Below are 21,384 nucleotides of genomic sequence, written 5' to 3'. Positions count from 1 at the left end.
TCTTCCCTTTCTCTTTGGAGAGCCTCAGCTATCATCTCCGCCATTATCATTGTCAAATCTTCTTCTCTTTCTTCGGCTACATTTTGAAAACGCAGAAAAAATGCCGCCTTTTCCATCTCCAGCTGGGCTACTGTGTTCTCAAGCTCTTTATTTAATCCCGTCATTTTTATGTCCAACGCTTCCAACTTTTCTTCTGTCAATTCAGTTTTTTGTTCTATTTCTTTTATTTTTTGATCATTTCTTTGGATAATTTCTTGGATCAAGTCCATTTTTTCATCAATTTTTTGGATGTCATTTTTAACTTCCTTCTTTACCTCATCCATATCTTTCCTAGATTGTTCATGGTTTCTGGTCATGCACTCTTGCATTTTGACCATTGTTTCTTGTATTGAGATTAAAGTGGCTTGCATTGTTGGCAAACTGGATGTGCTGGATTGTTTCTCTGGTGCAAACATTCCCTCTAGAGTTTTCTGTGATACTGGTGAGGCCGATGGTCCAGCTAAAATTGATGTCGTTTTTTTCGCAGTCTTCAACGTTGTCGTGGTGGTGCTCGTCATCTCTTTCAGAATTCTATATTGTTCCACCAGTATTTTATCAACTTTCTCCCAAATCACCATCCAACTTTTATATAATTTCTTTCTTTCCCTTTCCTTTTCACTTATAGAGAATTCAATTCAATGGTCCCTCATTACTTTATCTATTTTCTTTAAGTAAGATTGCTTTAACTAATTAATTGTCTCTTATAAAATTCTTCATAAAAAAATACAGTAAAAATATATAATATAGGTATTACAATATGTTAATATAGGTTAGTCTAAATAGCTAATTATAGATATAAATAGATATAAATAGATATAAATATAAATATATGAAAGTAGATAATCATAGGCTTTGCAAAGCAATTATTTCAATTAATTCCCACTATTTCCTTCTATAACACTATAAAAGAATTTAAATAGATATAAATATAAATATATAAAAGTAAATAATCACAGGCTTTACAAAACAATTAATTCAATTGGTTCCCACTATTTCCTTCTATAGCAGTACAATTATTATGAATCCTAATTTATTATATACTATATATTGCATGTACTATTATATACTATATACTAATTTATTTATTAATAAACCCAAATACCACTATGATTCTTAATTCCGATAAATATCAATAACAAAGCAGTTATCTATATGTTGTTGTTGTTGTTGTTTTTTAAAAGAGGAGAGAATTATATAAGAGTAATATATTTCAATGACTTTCTATGACTTTTATAAGTCTTTTTCGTCATAATTCCAACAAAAGAGAGGTCTTTCCTGTTCCAATATGGCGATCTCCAATCTGCACAGTCACAGTCCACAATTTATTCTTTGCCAAAATACCTCTCTCCTTCCGTTAGAGCAGCCAAAAAAAAAGGAGGATATAATAAATGTTCGTTCTCTCTAAGTCTTTAAATCTCTGTACTTCAAATCCACATTTCCTCACCTTCGTCTTCACTGTTTAAAGTCTTCTCCGCTTGTCTCTGTCTCGTCCTCTTCCTTTCTGCTCACCTCCTCAGTTGCCGCCCCCTTGTGCTCTGAGATCTTCTTCTCCGTGCTGCCCCTCCGGAACAATTTTTTCCTCCTCGGGTTTGCGCCAAAGTATTTCAAAATACTCCAAAGTGACAATCCTCGCTTGCTCACCCTCGTCCGTTTTGCACTGTGCTCACTCCTCCGCTTCCCCCGCTGGTCTCAATCGGCTTGTCGGGCCTCCGGGCCAGCTGCGCTCGCAAGCTAGCTTCTTCCCGAGCCTGGATTGAGGGATCTTCTTGGTACGGCGGGAGATCGCACCTCTCCTCGCCGCCCCCGAAGTTTCCCCTCTCTATTCCTGATCTCTCCAAGATCGGTCTTCGCCGAATAAGGCACCAAAAGCTCGGAAAACCGGCAACAGAGAGAGAGCGCTTCTCTCCTGTGCCGCCACAGCCCTACGTCACCGCCGGAAGTCCCTGGACCAGCACTTTCACCACTACACCAAACTGGCTCTCAGTAGGCTAGTGTACTACACTGATAAAACCTTAAAACTCAGTCAATAAACAGTAAAAGACAGTGCAATAAGACAATAAAAGATTTGAGGCAAAATTTATTTATTTATTTAGTTTGTCAAACATGTACAAGTTAAGAGGTATAAGTATAAATATGGACATGAACACAGGAAACGAGTACAAATAAATGGGGACAGTAGGATAGGGATGATAGGCACGCTGGTGCGTTTATGCACGCCCCCTTTACGGACCTCTTAGGAATGGGGTGAGCTCCACGATAGACAGTTTAAGGTTGAAGATGTGGGGGTTTGAGGATGTAGCAAGGGAGTCAGGTAGAGCATTCCAGGCATTGACCACTCTGTTGCTGAAGTCTTATTTTCTGCAATCGAGTTTGGAACAGTTTACCTTGAGTTTGTATCTATTGTTTGCCCATGTATTATTGAGGTTGAAGCTGAAGTAGTCGTTAACAGGTAGGACATTGTAACAGATAATTTTGTGTACTATGCTTAGGTCAGACCATAGGCGGTGTTCCAGGTTGTCCAAGCCCAAAATTTTGAGCCTGGTGGGATAAGGGATTCTATTGTGAGCAGAGGAGTGGAGTACTCTTCTTGTGAAATACCTCTGGACCTGCTCAATTGAATTAATGTCCGATATACAGTGTGGATTCCAGGCAGATGAGCTGTATTCGATAATTGGTCTGGTTGTATTTCCATACTGTATCATGAAAAGTTTTAAATAGGTCAAAGTTCACTGCAGAATAATTTCAGAATTTTAATTTATACATATTCAAACCAGCAGATAAAACCAAAAGTAGGCTATAGTTAAAAAGTATTAATATAAAATCTATACAGTCAAAAGAGGAAAGGAATAGGTCAAATACCCAGGGTAATAAACGATTAAATGTTAACTAAATCACTAGACCAAATGAATTTACATTTTTAAAAATATTTTTGAACTATTATTGACAGTTCTATGGAAATGTGGCCTCAATTGGACATAATTCAAATATACTTCCAAGGACAAAACAAAAAGCTTTCCTGATAGCTTTTTACTTTTGATTTAGAGCCATTATTAATAAAGGCAGGAAATAAGGAATTAAAATGTCAGAAAAAGATCATCTTCTAAATGCCTACATGACTAATACTGCACTTTGCTTATCAAGCCCCTCTGCTACTACAAGCTGAATAGGAAACTCTTTAGTCTGCTGGTATTTGCGGCCAGAAATGTTCTTGCAGTGGGGAGCTACTGTATGTGCCCACAGGCAGAAATCCTCCACAGCCCTGCCTCCTCTGGAGCAGCAAGGGCAACAAGTGCCAGCGTTATGTCACGGCATCAGCTCTACTGATTCCAGAGGTTCAGAAAGTGACCTGATGTTTTGAGTCTGATGTATTTTCCTCTTGTCTTGAGGGAAATGGGAAACTCCTTCTGGCTATGTGGATGAGCCTGAAGTCTTTAGCCCAGGCTAATAATATCCAAGGTTTGAAGATGTTATGGATGTCATTTCAGAGTCCTTTTCTGAGAAATCTTGTAGTTTAGTGTAGTGCGGGGTGGGCAAATTGCAACCCGCGGGCCACATGTGGCCCGCCACAGAGTTTTTTGTGGCCTGCCAAGACAGTCAGAAAAATCCGCCTTGAACTGAGATTTCCTTCCCGTGCGCGACCGAAGATTTGTCTCGTATTTTCCACTAGGATGGCTATGTCAATATGCATGCACAGTATAGATACACGCTTTTCCGGTTGATCTGGTTCATTTCAATTTTGTCTTTGCAACAATAAATCTATAAATTTCCAACTTTAGTGAAACCATGAACCCTCTGAAAAAACGTAAAATCGGTGATGAATGTCATGTGTTTAATGAAGAATGGACAAACAAATATTTCTTTGGTAATACAGGGAATAAAGCAGTGTGTTTACTGTGTCATGAAATGATAGCCGTATTTAAGGAGTACAATCTGAAATGACACCATGAAACAAAACATAGCGAATTTGGCTGCAAACTTCCCAAAGAAGAATGCAAAATAAAAGCTGCGGAGCATGTGAAAAAGCTGAAGAAGCAACAAACATTATTTACAAAGCAATCAACACTTCAAAATAGCACTACAGAAGCAAGTTTCATGGTAACCTACAACCTTGCTAAACGCAACAAGCCTTTTCGGATGGCGAGTTTATTAAGCAGTGTATGGTAGAGTGTGCAAGCATATTGTGTCCTAATGTGAGAAGCAAATTTGAAAGCATTTCATTGTCAAGAAGGACTATAGTGCGGCGCATTGACTTAATTAGTGACGAACTCACAGAACAGCTGAAGACTGTGAGCAAAGATTTTGTTTGGTTTTCTTTGGCACTGAATGAGACATGATAACAAAGACTGCACAATTACTTATCTTTATCTGTGGAATTAATGAAAATTTTGTCATCACAGAGGAATTACTTGGCCTAGAATCAATGAAAGATAGAACCACTGGTCAGGACTTGCTTGAGTGTGCTGTGCATTGTGTGGAGAAAAGTGGCTTGTCCTGGAACAAAATGGCAAGCATTACAACAGATGGGGCCAGAGCTTTCACTGCAAAAAATGTAGGTATGGTTAAGCTTTTAAAAAACAAGTTACAAGCACAAGACACAGACAGTGATATCTTGTCTTTTCATTGCATTTTGCATCAGGAGAGCCTTTGTAAAGCTGCACTGGACTTAAACATGTGGTAGATCCTATTGTTAGTGTGGTGAACACAATCAGAGCAAGGGCACTCCACCATCGACAGTTCAAATCTTTGCTTGAGGATGTGGAGGCAGAGTATGAAGACGTAATTTACCACAACTGTGACTCCCGAAGGCGTGGACAGGATACTGGGCAGACTGAGTGCGGCCACATGTTTATTGGACTCGTGTCCCTCCTGGTTGGTGCTGGCCTCTTGGGAGGTTACACGAAGCTGGCTCCAGGGGATTATAAATGCTTCTTTGAGTGGGGGTGTTGAAGGAGGCGGTGGTGAGGCCTCTCCTCAAGAAGCCTTCCCTGTCTTGTTCTTTTTTTTTTTAACAAAGCTTGCCTGGGCAGAAATATGGCACTGAAACTTATAAAGTCAAACAAACAAGTAGTGGGGGGGGGGATTCCCCCACTAATAACTTAAAAGAACAAGTTCTAACTCTTCAATCTCAGAAACCTGATTTCAATATAATAGAATTTCTTTTAGAGGAGATTGTAAGAAGGGATGAGATTGTGAATCAGCATCTTGAAAAATTTAAGCAGGAAATTAAAGAATTGGTGAAATCTAAGTTTGATTTTTTGGAGCAAAAATTTTTAAAAGTGGCTAATGGTTTGTCAGAATTTATGATACAGTTGGCTACAAATACTAATTTACTAGAGTCTAAAATGGAAGAAATTCAAGATAAATTGGACGATAGAATTCAAAAAATTGAAAATGATTTGATAAACATTCAGGACAATAGCTCAGAAGAAAAACCTAAAATGGAGGCTGATCAAAAGTCTGGTAATGTAGAAAATCTGCAACAGAGGATTCAAAGAGAGGTTTTAATGGTACAATATAATTTCACAGAATATGCGATAAGACTCAGAGGTTTGCAGGAAAATAACAGAGATGATTTAAGGAAAATATCTTCTGAATTTCTGGCTGGGATTTTAAAGGTTCAACCCGAGGAAGTGTCTTGTAGGATTGACAGAGTTTACAGAATAAATTCCTGGATTGCCAAGCAAAGGCAACTGCCTAGAGATGTAGTGATTTATTTTACAGATAAAGAAATTAGGAATAATATTGTGCAAAATGCCTTCAATTCTAATTTGCAACTGCATGGAAGAAAGATTTGAATTTATAAAGAACTCCCGCCTAAGATATTAATGGAAAGGAAGAATTTTGCTTTTCTGGTGAGTGAGTTAAAAAAGAGAAATATCCCATTCAGGTGGGACGCTCCAGTTGGTATCATATTGAGATATCAAGGAGAAAGATACCAGCTAAATACTGTTGAAAGAGCGGAAGAATTTTACCAAAACAGATTGAAAATGAACTTAACGTCTTCAGGTATAATACAGGATAAGCAGAAGGAGTTGGAAATAAAGGGAAAATATCGAGCTACAGAGACTGTACCAGATAAACCGCCTTTGGATTTTTTGGATACCCCAGCTGGATTACTTACAAATCTGAGAGAAGTGGCATCTGACTTTAATGTGATGACCTATCAAGTCAAGGATAAGTATGGAAACCAATTAGGGGATATACAAGGGGCAAAAAAGAAAGATGAGACACCAAAACAAAACCAACAAGATCAATCTACAGAGCAGAATCAAAACCGACTAGTTGATATACAATCCATAGAAAGGAAACCAGGATGGAAATCAAACCCGCAAAAAGAAAAGAAAAAAAAGAAATAGGTCACATAAAAATAGAAATTTCTAAATCAAGCAACAGTGAAGCCAGTGACTTTAAAAATGAATGAGTATGTGAAAATATAGAGGAGGCGACGTATTGGTCAATATTATCCTGAGGATGGTGACAGGCCTCTGCATTGCCGTAATTTTAGGATGTGAAAAGAGCCTTAAACTGATGGATTTCAATTATCTACTTTGGAACTCCTTTTTGTGCTGATAACTATATTATAATTATCTTGAACTATAAGGCAAAAGAGTCATACTGGGGCATGCAGAAGATCTGGTTGTTACCCACTACGATGATGGGAATCAATAATCCTGATGAAAGCCACAATTATTACTACATGGAATATAACTATAATGTCACTCGGGTGGTTGTTTTTACTTTTATACATATAAGAGGATATTTATTACTGATGGGGGTAGATATGATTGAAGATTTTGAATATACTGTTGCATCAGCAAGCTATGTTACCCTATTATGGATGATGGTTTTAATAATCCAGTGGAAAGACTTTAAAGAAGATATCATATGGATTATAAATTTAAAGTTATTGTCTTTTCTTTTTTACTTAGATATAATGGAATATATATACATATATTTTTAAGTAGAGTGGGCAATGAATTAAAATATTAAGAATTGTTGTGTATGATAATTTTGCAGGACAGTGGGTGAATAAGCTAGTCTGCAGACTGATTAGTTTAAGAAAAGGGATTTTTAAGTGATATGTTTTAGGGGAGTGGAGGAAATGGATAGAGTGGAATAAATGTTAAATTAGGTTTTACGGGGAGGGCCGCTTTGAAATGCTATAGTAATATATATAGATCAAATGTTAAAGTAGGATTTATTGTATAGTTTTAAAGTGGAAGGTGGTTTTGAATTGTTGTAATAATATATAGATATAAGCTTGGGAGAGGAGAAAAAGGGTAGATTATTGCCAAATTGGGAGTTATAATATTATTTTGCTAAATTAGAAGTTATTATACAATGTTATAGTATAATGTCTTTTTTTTTTTCCTTTCTTGAAATGTATGGATAAAGGGGAATGTTATAATATTAATAATATTTTTAGTAAGTAAAGGTCAGTATTTAGAGGAGGGGGTAAGTAATCTGTTATGAATTAGGTTTTTTGTTATGAAGAAGTCACAGGGGGGGACGGGTGGGGAGGGGGGGTTAGGGAGGGGGAGGGGGAGGGGAAAAAGGGGGAAAATTTTGTATTTGAAAACTTTTTCAATAAAAAAAAAAAAAAGAAGCCTTCCCTGGACCCAGCAGTGTTGGCTAATTATCGTCCAGTCTTCAACCTTCGCTTTGTTGCGAAGGTTGTTGAGAGTGTAGTCGCGTGACAGCTGCCTCAGTACCTGGATGAATCGGCTTATCTAGATCCGTTCCAGTCGGCTTCAGGCCTGGGTACAGCATGGAAACGGCATTGGTTGCATTGGTTGATGATCTCTGGAGGGCTCAGGACAGGGGTTGCTCCTCGGTCCTGGTCCTATTAGACCTCTCAGCGGCTCTTGATACCATCAACCATGGTATTATGCTGCACCAGTTGGAAGAGTTGGGGGTGGGAGGCACTGTACTACGGTGGTTCTCCTCCTTTCTCTCCGACCGGTCGCAGTCTGTGTTGATAGGGGGGCAGAGGTCGACCCCAAGGCCCCTCATAGGTGGGGTGCCGCAGGGATCGGTCTTCTCGCCCCTTTTGTTCAACATTTATGTGAAGCCGCTGGCGAGATCATCCGTGGTTTCGGGGTGAAGTACCACCAGTACGCTGATGACACTCAGCTGTACATCTCCACCCCGGATCACCCCAATGATGCCCTTGAAGTGATGTCCCAGTGCCTGGAGGCTGTGTGGATCTGGATGGGGAGAAACAGACTCAGACTCAACCCATCCAAGACCGAGTGGCTGTGGTTTCCGACGTCCCAATATAGTCAGTTGGTGCCATCACTGACTATTGGGGGTGAGTCATTGGCCCCCACAGATAGGGCTCGCAACTTGAGTGTCCTCCTGGACTCACGGCTGTCTTTAGAAGAGCATTTGACAGCTGTGGCCAGGAGGACTTTTTATCAGGTCCGCCTGATTCACCAGTTGCATCCCTTTCTGGATCGGGACTCGTTACGTACAGTCACTCATGCCCTCGTCACTTCACGCCTGGACTACTGTAATGCTCTCTACATGGGGCTTCCCTTGAGGAGCACCCGGAGACTCCAGCTGGTCCAGAATGCAGCTGCGCGGGTGGTTATGGGAGCGACATGGCGCTCCCATGTGACTCCCCTCCTGCACGAGCTGCACTGGTGGTCTTCCGGGTGTGCTTCAAGGTTTTGGTCACCACCTTTATAGCGCTCCATGGCTTAGGACCAGAGTATTTACGAGACCGCCTTCTGCCACCAGTAGCCTCTCACCGACCAGTACACTCCCATAGAGAGGGGCTCCTCAGGGTGCCGTTGGCCAAAAAGTGTCGACTGGCGGCCCCCAGGGGGAGAGCCTTCTCTGTTGGGGCGCCTGCCATCTGGAATGAGCTCCCCCCGGAGATACGGAGGATCCCAGATTTACGCACTTTCCGCCGCGCCCTCAAAACATTTTTATTCCAGCAGGCTGGACTGGCTTGACTCTCCCTTTTAATTTGCTTTTAGTTTTATACAAATTGGGTGTTTTTAAATTCGTTTTTTGGGCCAAAATTATTTAATGTACTTTTAATTTTTTTTAACTTTTGTATGATGTATTTTTATCTTATGCCTGTTCACTGCCCTGAGTCCTTCGGGAATAGGGCGGTATATAAATTGAATAAAATAAATAAAAATAAAACAACAGTGTGAGGTGGTTGAGCCTGGGCAAAGTGATAAAAAGAGTCTGGGCATTGCAGAATGAAATCCTCTTATTTCTGGACACGAAGGAGATATCTCATGATTTTGTTACAAAAATGGGATGTGAGGAGTGGAGATATGAGATGATGTTTGCAGCTGATGTATTTGAGAAATTGAATGAACTGAATGTGACATTGCAGGGAAAGGGGTTGTTTGCACATGAAATGTGGAAGCATGTAAAATCATTCAAAGCAAAACTAGATCTATTTGCAAGGCAAGCAGGTGAAGGCAATTTTTGTCATTTCCCTTTATTAGGAAAACATAAAGTGTTTCTGCTAAGATTAGGGATCATCTGCAGAGTTTGGAGGACGAGGTCAGAAGAAGATTTCAGGACTTCAAGAAAATTGAGCCTAAATTCAATTTGCTCTCTTATCCCATCACTGCTGATATTGATACAGCACCTGAGGAGCTGCAGCTTGAACTTATTGACATGCAGTCAGATCACACTGTGAAAGAAATGTTTAATGCTCTGACATTAGTTGACTTTTACAAATCTTTGTCTGCTGAAAAATTTCCATGTATGAAGAAATTTGCTGGGAAAATGTTTGGGTCTACATATATTTATGAGCAAAGTTTTTCTTGCATGAAGATCAACAAGAGTTGATAAATGCTCTTTGACAGAGATTAACTAGCAGGCTGTGATGAGAATCTCAACAAGCAATCTCACTCCTGATTTCAAAAAAATTGTAGAAAAGTGTGATAGGGTACATTTATCTCATTAAACTGATTCTAAAATTAAATGTGCTTGCAGCTATAGATGATATGAAATTATCACAATAAATAAATTGAATAAAACTACCATTATTTTATTTTATTTATATTTATTGATTTTTATGATACAATTTATACTTTTCAGTGTTGCTGCAGAGAATCTCCCCCTTCTGGGTCTTTTTGTGTGGGTAGGAGGGGGGCAGAAATTCCAACTTGGAGTCTGCTTCAGCCTCTTGGTGTGGAGCTTTGGGCAAAGGCTGGAGGGAAGTGCCTCTGGTGGCAAAGAGCCGGAGGGCCTTGTTCCAGTGGGACTGCATCATGGTCTGGAACTGGCTGACCATCTCAGCCCACTGAGCCTCCAGGCGCTGGCACTTGGCCTTGCACTCCTGCAGGTCTTTCCTCTGCTTGGAAAGCCTATGCTCATAGTCCTCAGTGAGGTGCTTCTGCTGAGCCTCCTTTTCGATCAGATCCAATTTGAACTGAGCCAGCTGTTTTGCCAACTCTTTCTCATGCTCCAGCAACTGCTTCCTATTGGGGCCCTAAGGAACCTAGGTGGGCAGGCAAGGAGTGGCAAGTAGAGGCTGGCAAAGGCACCCCTCAATGTGAGTGACATCGAGTTGGCCACGCCCACCCAGTCACATGACCACCTTGCCATGCCCACCCAGCCATTCATTAGGCAGATCATATTAGTGGTCCACGGAATTTAAAATTATGAATTTAGTGGTCTCTAGGGTCTGAAAGGTTGGTGACCCCTGGGCTAGAAAGTGGGAGGTGGAGAGTTCTAGTCCTGCTCACTCACTCTCAGCCCAATCCACCTCACAAGGTTGTTGTTGTGAGGTGTATAGGAGGAAAATGTGTTGAATATATTCACTGTCTTGAGTTATTTGTAAATAAAATAAAACAATAAAATAAAATAAATATTCCCTATATAAGAACATTAGACAGACCTTTATATATCATGTCTTGAAGAAATTTCCAGGTAGAGAATGTGATATAAATATTTAATGATATTTATAGTGATATTCAATGCTACTTTTTTTGGACAAGGACTTGAAAATAACCTGTGAGATCACCCAATTTTCTGCTACTATTTGTACATTACCATGTAAAACATTACTTAGATTTGGAACTTCTTATAGTAGCATTTTATTTACATTTATTTTAGCATCTTTTTTCTTAATTTTTTTAGATTCTATTGCATTTATTGTTTTTCTGTTTTGCATAGAACCTTTATAGATATTGGCTTGTATTTGGCCTTAGAATTGTAATAGATTTGATTTGATTTGAAAAGGAGATTATAAAATCCATGGACCACACAAATACTTTAGAGGACTTTTCAAGATCTTTACCAAATGAAGCACCAGACAGAAACTGACAAGATTAATTTCAACAGAGAGAAATGCAAAGTCCTACATTTTAGCGGGAAAAATGAAAAGTTTAGTTTTAGGAGGAGGGATAGAAAATCATACTGAGTAGGAACAGTGCATACAAAAAGGAGCTGGGCATTTTGATTGATCAAAAGTTCCATACAACCAAAAGTGTGATGCATCTGCAAAAGAGAGAGGGAGGGAGGGAGGAGAAAAAAAATGAAACTGTAAGCTGCATCAACAGCAGGAACAGTGACTGCTAGATTTTCAATGACGTTTGAAGGTATAGTTTTGGGTATATGGGGTTGGTAGCTCTTTTTTAAAGAGTTATGGAAGGTATATGTAGAACATATGAAAAATCACAAAAGTAAGATGGTAATACGTGTGTGTAAGAAGTGTGTAAGAAAAGTTGAGAAATTGCCTCAGCCAGAGTAATGTTATATTGCAATTATTGTTTTTTGGTGTTTTAAATAGTTACTGTAAATGAATGCTTTATCTGTTGCGCTCTATGCAATCTTGCACGTTGATGCAGTTTACAGTTTCACTTTTTTTCTCCTCCCTCCCTCTTTTGCAGATGATTATCTTTTACAGTAACTTCCCGGGTATTGATGTTAGGCTGATTGGTCTGTAGTTTCCTAGATCTGGGTTTTTGTTTTTTCTTCCTTTTTTGATGTGGGAACCTCATCAGCTCTTTTCCAGTCCTCTGGTAGTTCCCCAGTGCTCCAGGAGTTTTGAAAGATATGGTACAATGGTTCTGAGATGACATCTGTCAATTCCTTTAGAACTCTGGGATGTAATCCATCAGGTCCCAGTGATTTGTATTTATCAAGATCAGACATGTGTTCTCTTACTTTTTTTTTTTTTTTTGCTTATTTTAACTTTTATTTCTAGTCTGTTTTTTACAATTATGTTTTTGGTAGGTTGGGTTATAGTTTCTTTTTGCATGAAGACCAATGCAAAGAATGAGTTAGTAGCTCTGCTTTCTCTCTGTTGTCTGTTACTTCTTTGCCATTTTCTCTCTGTAGTGGACTGACTGTTTCCTTGATTTGTTTTCTTGAAAGAAACTTTTTTATTATCTTGGACTATTGTCACAAGTCTTTCTTTCTTCTGAAGCTTTGCTTTCCTGACTTCATCTTTGCAGATTCTGGCTATCTGCTGATATTCTGCCTTAGTTATGTGTCACTCTCCATTTTTTGTACTTGTCTTTTTTGTCCTTTAGTTTATCAGAGATATCTTTGTGCAGCCATGCTGGTTTCTTCTTGGATTTCTTATTTTTGTTTTTCAGTTGTATTGTGCTGGTCTGGGCTTTTATGATAATATTTTTCAGAGTTTCCTAAGCTTTCCCCTTTAGGATTTTCATCCAAGGAATCTTTCCCAAGTTCTCTCTGAGTTTGTTAAAATCATCTCTTTTAAAATCTAAGACTCTGGTATGATTGTGTTTTATTGCTTCTGTTTGCATTATGTTGAATTCCAGTATGACATGGTCACTCTCACCCAAGGTTCCTGCAGTTTCAACTCCCTCTATCACTTCTTCTCTGTTTATGAGAATTAGGTCCAGTATAGCTGTCCCTCTAGTTCCCTCCTCTATCTTTTGGACAATAAAGTTGTCAGCTAGGTTGGTTAGGAACCTATTCAATTTCTTACTTGGTGCAGAATTAGTCTTCCAGTTGATGTCAGGGTAATTGAAGTCCCTCATTACTATTGTAGTGTGTTTCCTACGTATATTTGTTATTTCCTACATATATTTGTTAATTGGTTAGCAAAAAGTATATCTTTTTTAAAAAAATATATTTTTAAATATACAACAAAATCAATACATGAACAGTGTGGCCCCTGGGTATAATTCATTTTGATACAAACATCAATCATAATCATTGATGTACATGATTTTTTAAGGCGATTATTCAATATTTCAATATTCCATTTTAATGCCAATGATGTTATAAACGTACATGGTAATACTATCATTCACCCTCTAGTTTTCACATCAAATTGTTACTTATATTTTATTATATAAAAAGAAGGGGGAATTATATCCGCTAATATTCCCACTAAATCAGGTCACTATTACTAATCCTAATATATAAAGGTGTGTATTCTAATTTCTTCCTCTATAAATTTCTAATCAGGCCATCGTTATATTAGAAAAAAAGAATATATATATATATATATATATATATATGTGTGTGTGTGTGTGTGTGTGTGTGTGTGTGTGTGTGTGTGTGTGTTTATGTAAGTTTTCACGGGTATGTATGTGTGTATAGTTAATATTTCGGGTTTCTTCCCGTGTAATTGTGGATATATCCCTAAAAGGGTAAAAGCGACGTTTCGGCAGAATCCCATCTGCCATCATCAGGCTTATGCCAGTAGTCATTTTGCACTAACTGACGCTGGAATTTCAAATCTGGTGCTGGTATTCTGGGATGGCTCCACCTTTTCATTCTGATTGGTTGGGAGTCCCAGTATGTGTTTATTGGCTTGGCTTCGGGTGTATGGTCGGTTTTTCTCCACTAGGTGGCAGGGCTTTATCTTTGTGGCTGGTTTGAATATGATTTGGTTGGGATTTTTTTGTGCAATGTTTGGTCCATGTTCCACATATGGTGTCAAGATTCGTCTATCTATGAGAGCAGGTTTCCAAATAGTAGGCAGACGTGAAGTGTCATCCCGTTTATTCATGCAATATGGTCTTTTTTTTCCATTTCTATTGCTTCTCTGATCATCCTGCCATTGAGATGTTCTATTTTTGCAACTGTTTTTGTTTTATTAAAATTAATGTTGTGTCCTGTTGTATTTATATGTTGAACTAATGATGATAAATAAATAAATAAATAAATAAACTCAATACAAAAGCAAGAACACACATCATCATTAGTTCAACATATAAATACAACAGGACACAACATTAATTTTAATAAAACAAAAACAGTTGCAAAAATAGAACATCTCAATGGCAGGATAATCAGAGAAGCAATAGAAATGGAAAAAAGACCATATTGCATGAATAAACGGGATGACACTTCACGTCTGCCTACTATTTGGAAACCTGCTCTCATAGATAGACGAATCTTGACACCATATGTGGAACATGGACCAAACATTGCACAAAAAAATCCCAACCAAATCATATTCAAACCAGCCACAAAGATAAAGCCCTGCCACCTAGTGGAGAAAAACCGACCATACACCCGAAGCCAAGCCAATAAACACATACTGGGACTCCCAACCAATCAGAATGAAAAGGTGGAGCCATCCCAGAATACCAGCACCAGATTTGAAATTCCAACGTCAGTTAGTGCAAAATGACTACTGGCATAAGCCTGATGATGGCAGATGGGATTCTGCCGAAACGTCGCTTCTACCCTTTTAGGGATATATCCACAATTACACGGGAAGAAACCCGAAATATTAACTACACACACACACACACACACACACACACACACACACACACACACACATACATATATATATATATATATATATATATATATATATATATATATATAATTTCTTTCTATCCATCGTCATGGCAATGTCATTCTTTTTTTCTTTTATATTGACCCATATGCATTCTAGTTTTCATCTTTGGTTTCATGCATTTCTGTAGCAGTATAGTGGTCTTTTACTTGTAGTGCAACTCCACCTCCTCTTTTAAGGGGTCTTTTACATTTTATATAAAATATTTTAGAAGCTGTGTCTTTTCTAATATACAATACTCTGTGGCAGTAGGGATTAGAGGTGCAGACATGCATTTAATATGGGCCAATCTCTCTTGTTATTTGCTTTAGAAATGTCTCATTGAATAATATGATCCTATAAAACCTATTACTTTTAAAGCTTTTTTTAAAAAATCTGCCATTTGTGAACATATACCATATTCATATAAATATACAGTATATTCAGTTTCAAAGATTATACATAGTATCAGGGCAGGAGTGTCTACTTTCTTTTTTATTAAAAACCCGGAACCCCCCCACCCAAAAAAAAAATCTGGAGAGAGATACAGGAAATAGAATTAAAGAATTCTGAGCTCAACAATTATTTGAACTCTTAGCTTGAAATAAAGCTAATCGTCTTTCTAACTAACAATTTAGGGTGAAGATAAAGTTCTTGCTATTGTTGTTAAATAACTAAGAATGCATTGCAAATCACCACAGTATCTACCAGTAGATGGAAACCCATGTTCTGCCTTCCATATCCACAATATATTAACCTTCCTAAATTTGGAGGAGTCGGTTTGCAACAGAGAAGCAATTTGGCCTTAGCCCATTAGTTTTTTTTCCCATGATCACCCTCCTTTTATATTTTATGTTCATATTTTAAAGTTAAGAGGGCTAAAGGCCTTCACTTAAACTTTGTTTCTGGTCTGTATAAATACCTACTGAAAATGATGACTCACATTATCAAAATCTCAGAAATAATGACACTCTTATGCAACTCCTCTGATGCAGATTGGGGTGAAAAAACAGGGTTTTCTTCCATAATGTGAGAAAGAGCAAAGCATGCATTTCCTATGCCTCTCTACCCTTTGAAACCACTTAGTAGTGTTCAAAAGCACCACTATCACCAGGGATATTTTCAGGAGAAAGAGAGACCTACCTGCCAGACAGCAAGAAGGACAAACGATCTATGGATGTCTTGCCCTCCACAGCATAGGTTTGATCTTTGGCCAAAGGCAAGACCTGTTCTTCACAGCACTTGATTATTTCTTTATAAGTTTGGAGAGGCACTTGCAAAGGCTGGCAAATTTGTTTGTACAGGAGATCAAATTCTTCAGAAAAAGTGTCTTTACGGAGTTGGTAAATTAAATGTGCTAGCTGAAACAAGCAGATCAAAAATAAAAGTACATTCCAAATGATAATGTCTAATCCACAAGCGTTGAGCCATCCCCATACGACAGAGCATAGAAAGCCAATGAACAACAACCCAAAAATATAGATGGCACCAAAGGTTCCACTACCTCCCATATAGCCAAGGAGGAGGAACAAACTAGCGAGGTGATAGGCTGCTCCTTCCATAATGTATTTCCAGTTCTCACACAAAACCGGATTAAAAATTATCCGATCCAAAAGTGTGTTTTCTTCATTCATTTTCCTGTAACTTCTACACCTAACTCACTTTGAAATTAATGGAATACACAGAAACCAATTCCTATACCTATACTTCTATGGAGATTTTAGAGGAACATTTCTGAAGTTATGTATTTGCATCAACAACTCCTGAAGTTCTCTTCCACAAATTGCAATACCCAGCGTTCTTGATGGGATTTGAGACCTTGTTGATGAACTTGTAGAAGCATGAGAAATTCTATCCTGGAAGTGCCTTTTGAGAACTGGAGTGAAAAAATCAAGAGTAGCTAAGAGTTTGCAGCTTGTTTTCTCCCCTGCCTTGAGATAAATTAAAATAGACACAGTGAAAGAGCAGCAGGGAGGGTTAAAGGGGTGGGGAAGACAAGCAGAGGGCACTAGTGTTTAATTTGGAATGTATAGCACTAAGGCATGGAAAGAAGAGAGAGGCGCTACATAGATAACCATGTTTGGAATTGAAATCCAAGCAGCAAAGGCTAGAACTGGAAGAGAGAGCAGCCAGACATTTGCCACTTAACATAACCCTGAGAACTAGATTACAGAGTATTGTTAGTGAATACTGCACAGAGTTTTCAGTTTATTCTCAGATATACTTTATCACCAAAGAGTATTTTTACATAGAGGAGGAGGAGGAGAACTAGGACAACTAAAAGCAATAAATTAAGAGACTAAAAAGGATTTGAATAAGTATCTTTATAGTATGATATACAATCATACAGAAAGAGTAGTATGGTGGCCTAATGGTGAAGACTCTCACCTCCCACTCGGAAGCTTGAGAGTTAAATTCTAACTAGTGGCAAATATTTCTCTCCTAGGGCACAAATGAAAAATATCTCCTGCTAACTCTGTGTGGGGTCAGGAAGGGCATCCAACCAGTAAACGCTCAGCTTCATCCAGCTCAGACCCCAAATTAAGGGATTATAGCAGGGGTGAAATGTTACCTGTTCAGATCGGTTCATCCGAACCGGTAGTAAAAATGTTACTAATTCGCCGAACTGGTAGTAAAAAAATGTAAAAAAAAAAATTCCAACAATCAGCCAAGCAACGTGCAATCGTCGGAACTTTTAAAAGCATTTTTAACTACCGGTTTTGGAGAATAAGTAGTAAAAAATGCTTTTAAAAAGTAAAAAAAAAAGGCTCAGACGATCGCGTGGCACAGCTGTGATCGTCCAAGCCTTTTTTTTACTTTTTACTACGTATTCACCCAAATTGGTAGTAAAAAAATGCTTTAAAAAGGTTTAAAAAGGTTCCCAAGATCACAGCTATGCTGCGGGATTGTCGGAACCTTTTTTAAAAAAACTTTTTTAAAGCATTTTTTACTACCTATTCGCCCAAACCGATAGTAAAAAATGCTTTAAAAAAGTTTTTTAAAAGGTTCCCATGATCGCATGCTGCAGCTGATCCCCCCCCCCGCTGTTCTACTTACCTTCCCAAGCCTGCTTTTGGTGCATACTGCACATGTGCATGTTGCATGCGTTTGGTGCGAACTGTGCATGCACGTGCGTAGTGTGCATTTGGCGTGCAGCGTGCATGTGCGGCCAACAAACCGGTAGTAAACCGGTTCAGATTTCACCACTGGATTATAGGATCGTAAAAAGAGAGTTTTATATAATAATACAGAAGAGGCAGACAGCTGGGATACTTAAAAGAATATCAACAGAAAATCGAATAGGCAAGGACAATTCCTTTTCTGAAATTGAAGCTGGTTTCTCCCACCGCAAGTAATTTATGATTAAAATGAGAAGATTGTCTTCAATTAATTGAGAATACATTAAATGAAGCAGGTAAGAAGTTTGGTGTCCAATTTTCCATTTGAATTGATGTACCTTATATTCAAGAATTGTCTTCCATTTGGGTAAATATCAGCTATAGAAAGAAAATATAGTCTTTATAGTACTTTCTAGGTTTGCTGGCTCCCTTGTTTTGTGGAATACTTTGAATCTATTCCTGGCAACATGGGTCCAGAAATAGGGACAAAGTTTGTGAATGTGCTGCATCTTGCATATTCTTTCTTTCTTTACTCTCCAGTTTACATTCTTCTCTCTCTCATTCTAAATCTAATTTTGGATTAAATTTAAGCCAAAGAAGCATATTAGTAATCTGGCACAGTACAAAAGGAACAATTCTCCCTACTCCTAACCCGGATAATTTTTGTCAAATTTGTTCTGTACTCAGTGGAAAGTTTGTTTTGTCATTGTTGTTTAATTATCAGAACTTTGTGATAATTGCTTCAGGATGGCACCAATGTATTATTTTTCCAATGCAGTGAGATAAAGTGACTTTTATATGTCATACTAATCTTTTTCAGCTATTCTATTTATGCAGACTTTTACTTACCAATTTATTTAAACTGTGACTTAAAGGAAATTGCAAACTAGGTTGGGGGAAAAACTAAAGAGTAGTGTTGTACCCACTGCATTTATTGGGTGAATTTTGATAAAACCAAAATTCATCAGCACTTGGCAGGATTTTAAACCCATTGAAATTTCCATGTTTGTCCTACCCTTAGTAGTACATCCTCCTTATCAATCCCATTGAAAGGTCATAAGTACGTTTCATCAAATATATCCAAATACATATTATCTTAATATTTTGAAACTGCTTGGCAGCATAACAAGAATAAAAACAAATATTTCTTTTTTGAATGGTGTTATGAATCACATGCTCTCTTCAGAACATAAGCAACCGGAATGAGTTTACTTTAGGCTTAAAATTGGGGAGAGGAGAACAAGAAAGTTAAACAATGAAAATAAAAGAGCTCAAGGTATTTTTATATGATTTTTATTAAAATGTTTTTAAAAGATTAAAAACTAATGCAAACTATTATAAAGAAGAAAAAGGGAAAGCAAGCAAGCAAAGAGAAGGTAAAAAGTGCAAAAAAAGAAAAAAGTTGCATTAAATTAGGAAAAGAAAAAAGATACAAAGAAGTAGTTTCTAATGTTCTTCACATATTTAACCTGTCTAAGTTACATAATATTTTTTGTGTATAATATATCCTGTCTAATCATGAAAACTATAAACTACAAATTCCCCCCCCCTTTTTATGCAAAAAGTTCATAAGAGGTTTCCAGAGTGCCAAAATGTAGTGTGTCTTTCTGTAATCAAAGAAGTTCATTTTATCAAGATAGTCCTCAGGAACTAATGGCATTTGGGACTAGAATTTCCATCATCTGCCTATCTTCTGCCCATCTGGTTGCCTTATATTCCATTAAGGTGTAAGGTGAGGAGAGCACAGGGCAGCAGCGCCAGTTGGGTGGCATGGCAGATGCAGCACTGAGCAGCAGGGAGGCTAGACAGCCATGGCAAAGTGAGTGCAGGGTGCAGGGCTGGTAGGGTGAGCAGAGCATATGACAGCAGAGCTGACAAGATGAACCAAGTACAGGGTGGCAGATACAGCTGGGGCTTTGCACTGTGGTGCTATGGTGGCAGGTTGTGGCATGGGGCTTAAGGTGGCACTCCTTGGTAGTGGCTCTAGGCTGAAGTAGAAGCCTGGAAGCAGGGGCAGCTGGCTGAGATTGCGGAGAACCCTGGCCACTTGGTCAGCACCAGTGCTGCTGCCACGATCAAGGAGTGCCAGTTGCATGATGATCAAAAGGGCAGAGATGGTGGAGGAGTTAAAGAGTTAAAGCATGTATTCAAAATTCCTAAGTGTGGGCAGGTTGACAAGCACCTGAATGTTGATCAAATGCCCATGGGATGATATAACAGCTGTAATGTGCAAATCAGTATAGGAACCTGAAAGAAGCAGAATGATTTCCATATATAGAAAAATACTGAGATGAATAGAATATTTTAGTGCAAGCTAGTTTTAGTCAGAGTACCATTTTGTTGTGGGACTTAAAAGATACTGGATTAGAAATGAGGAGACCACAACTCCTGTTTTAGTAACAAAAAGCAGCTGGGGGATTTTGGGCTAACTGTAAGCACTCTCAATTAAGAAAGTACTGTCCAGAAAGGGTAAGGGGTAGTATTGTCATAGTGCAGTTTTCATGCATGCAAAAAATATATATGCTGGCCATTCTATTTCCCCCCACATTGGTGAAGGCCTCCAGAATAATGCTACCAGGAGCTATCTCAATGAGCATGACCAGGCAACTGATAACATTAAGTTCCAGGCAAAAATTAGAGGTTTATAAATGAGGTTAACTTGACTTGAACATACAGTACAGGGTCAGGATACTCGATTAGGGTATATTAGTATTATAATCTCTTAACTGCTTGCCTTAAAGAAGTATGAAGGAAAGTAAGTCCTTTTAGAGAGCTGTTGCAACCTGGATGTCTGTGAGAATGTGTTTGGATTACTCAATGCACTCTACATGGGGCTGCCCTTGAAGATCATCTAGAACAACTGATCCAGAATGCAGCAGCACACAAGAGTAAGTTAGCCCAAGTAATACCTCTGTTGTGCAAGCTGCACTGGCTTTCAGTTTTGTTCTGGGTGCTAAAGAAAGTGCTGCTTATCAGCTTTAAAGGTCTTTTCAGCATTCCCAAACTTTTCCAGGCCTGGGGGGGGGCATGAGTGGCAGGCACAGGCACGCACTCACAACTCCATTTGCGCACAAACGGAAGGCACTTGCATTTGCATTTGAAGCTCCACTCACAAGGAGAGTGCTTGTGCAAATGGAGCTTTGCAAGAGCACAAGTTCCCTGTGCTCAAGTGCCTTCCACTTGCACAAGTGGAGCTTTGCGTCCGAGCACATAGGCCCACTATTCACTTAAGTGGAGCTTCACACAAGCGCTTGTCCGCTGCTCGCATGGCCCAGTTTCAAACAGGCTGTGATCTGGTAGTGGGCTGCAGCCTGGGGTTGGAGACCCCTGGTCTGTAAGACACCTATACTTTTCCCTACGAATTTGTATTGGTCCTACCAGGTCAGAGAGAGTGGGTCCTAAATATTGCTATCTGATGGAAGCTAGGTAGTGTGCCTTTTTATGGCAGTCTCTTCCCTATATAATACTTTGGTCTCC

At 38.7% G+C, this 21,384-nt stretch overlaps 1 protein-coding gene across 4 annotated transcripts in view; it reads right to left on the bottom strand.

Annotated features, from left to right (window-relative positions):
* The window catches only part of POPDC2 (popeye domain cAMP effector 2), a 51,930-nt gene extending 35,189 nt beyond the window's left edge, over window positions 1–16,741 (bottom strand). For 2 of the 4 annotated variants that reach the window (XM_034411149.3, XM_034411151.3), the window contains exon 1: window positions 15,932–16,741. In XM_034411149.3, the coding sequence (XP_034267040.1) occupies window positions 15,932–16,422 (491 nt within the window). In that variant the 5' untranslated portion in view covers window positions 16,423–16,741. The remainder of the gene's footprint in view (window positions 1–15,931) is intronic. The other 2 variants (XM_087888373.1, XM_087888372.1) reach the window with 2 other exon arrangements.
* Window positions 16,742–21,384: the final 4,643 nt, after the last annotated feature.

The sequence above is a fragment of the Pantherophis guttatus genome, chromosome 2, assembly GCF_059756535.1.
Source record: "Pantherophis guttatus breed Tessera chromosome 2, ASM5975653v1, whole genome shotgun sequence".
NCBI classification, from domain to species: domain Eukaryota; kingdom Metazoa; phylum Chordata; class Lepidosauria; order Squamata; family Colubridae; genus Pantherophis; species Pantherophis guttatus.
This window is presented reverse-complemented; position numbering and strand designations above follow the sequence as displayed.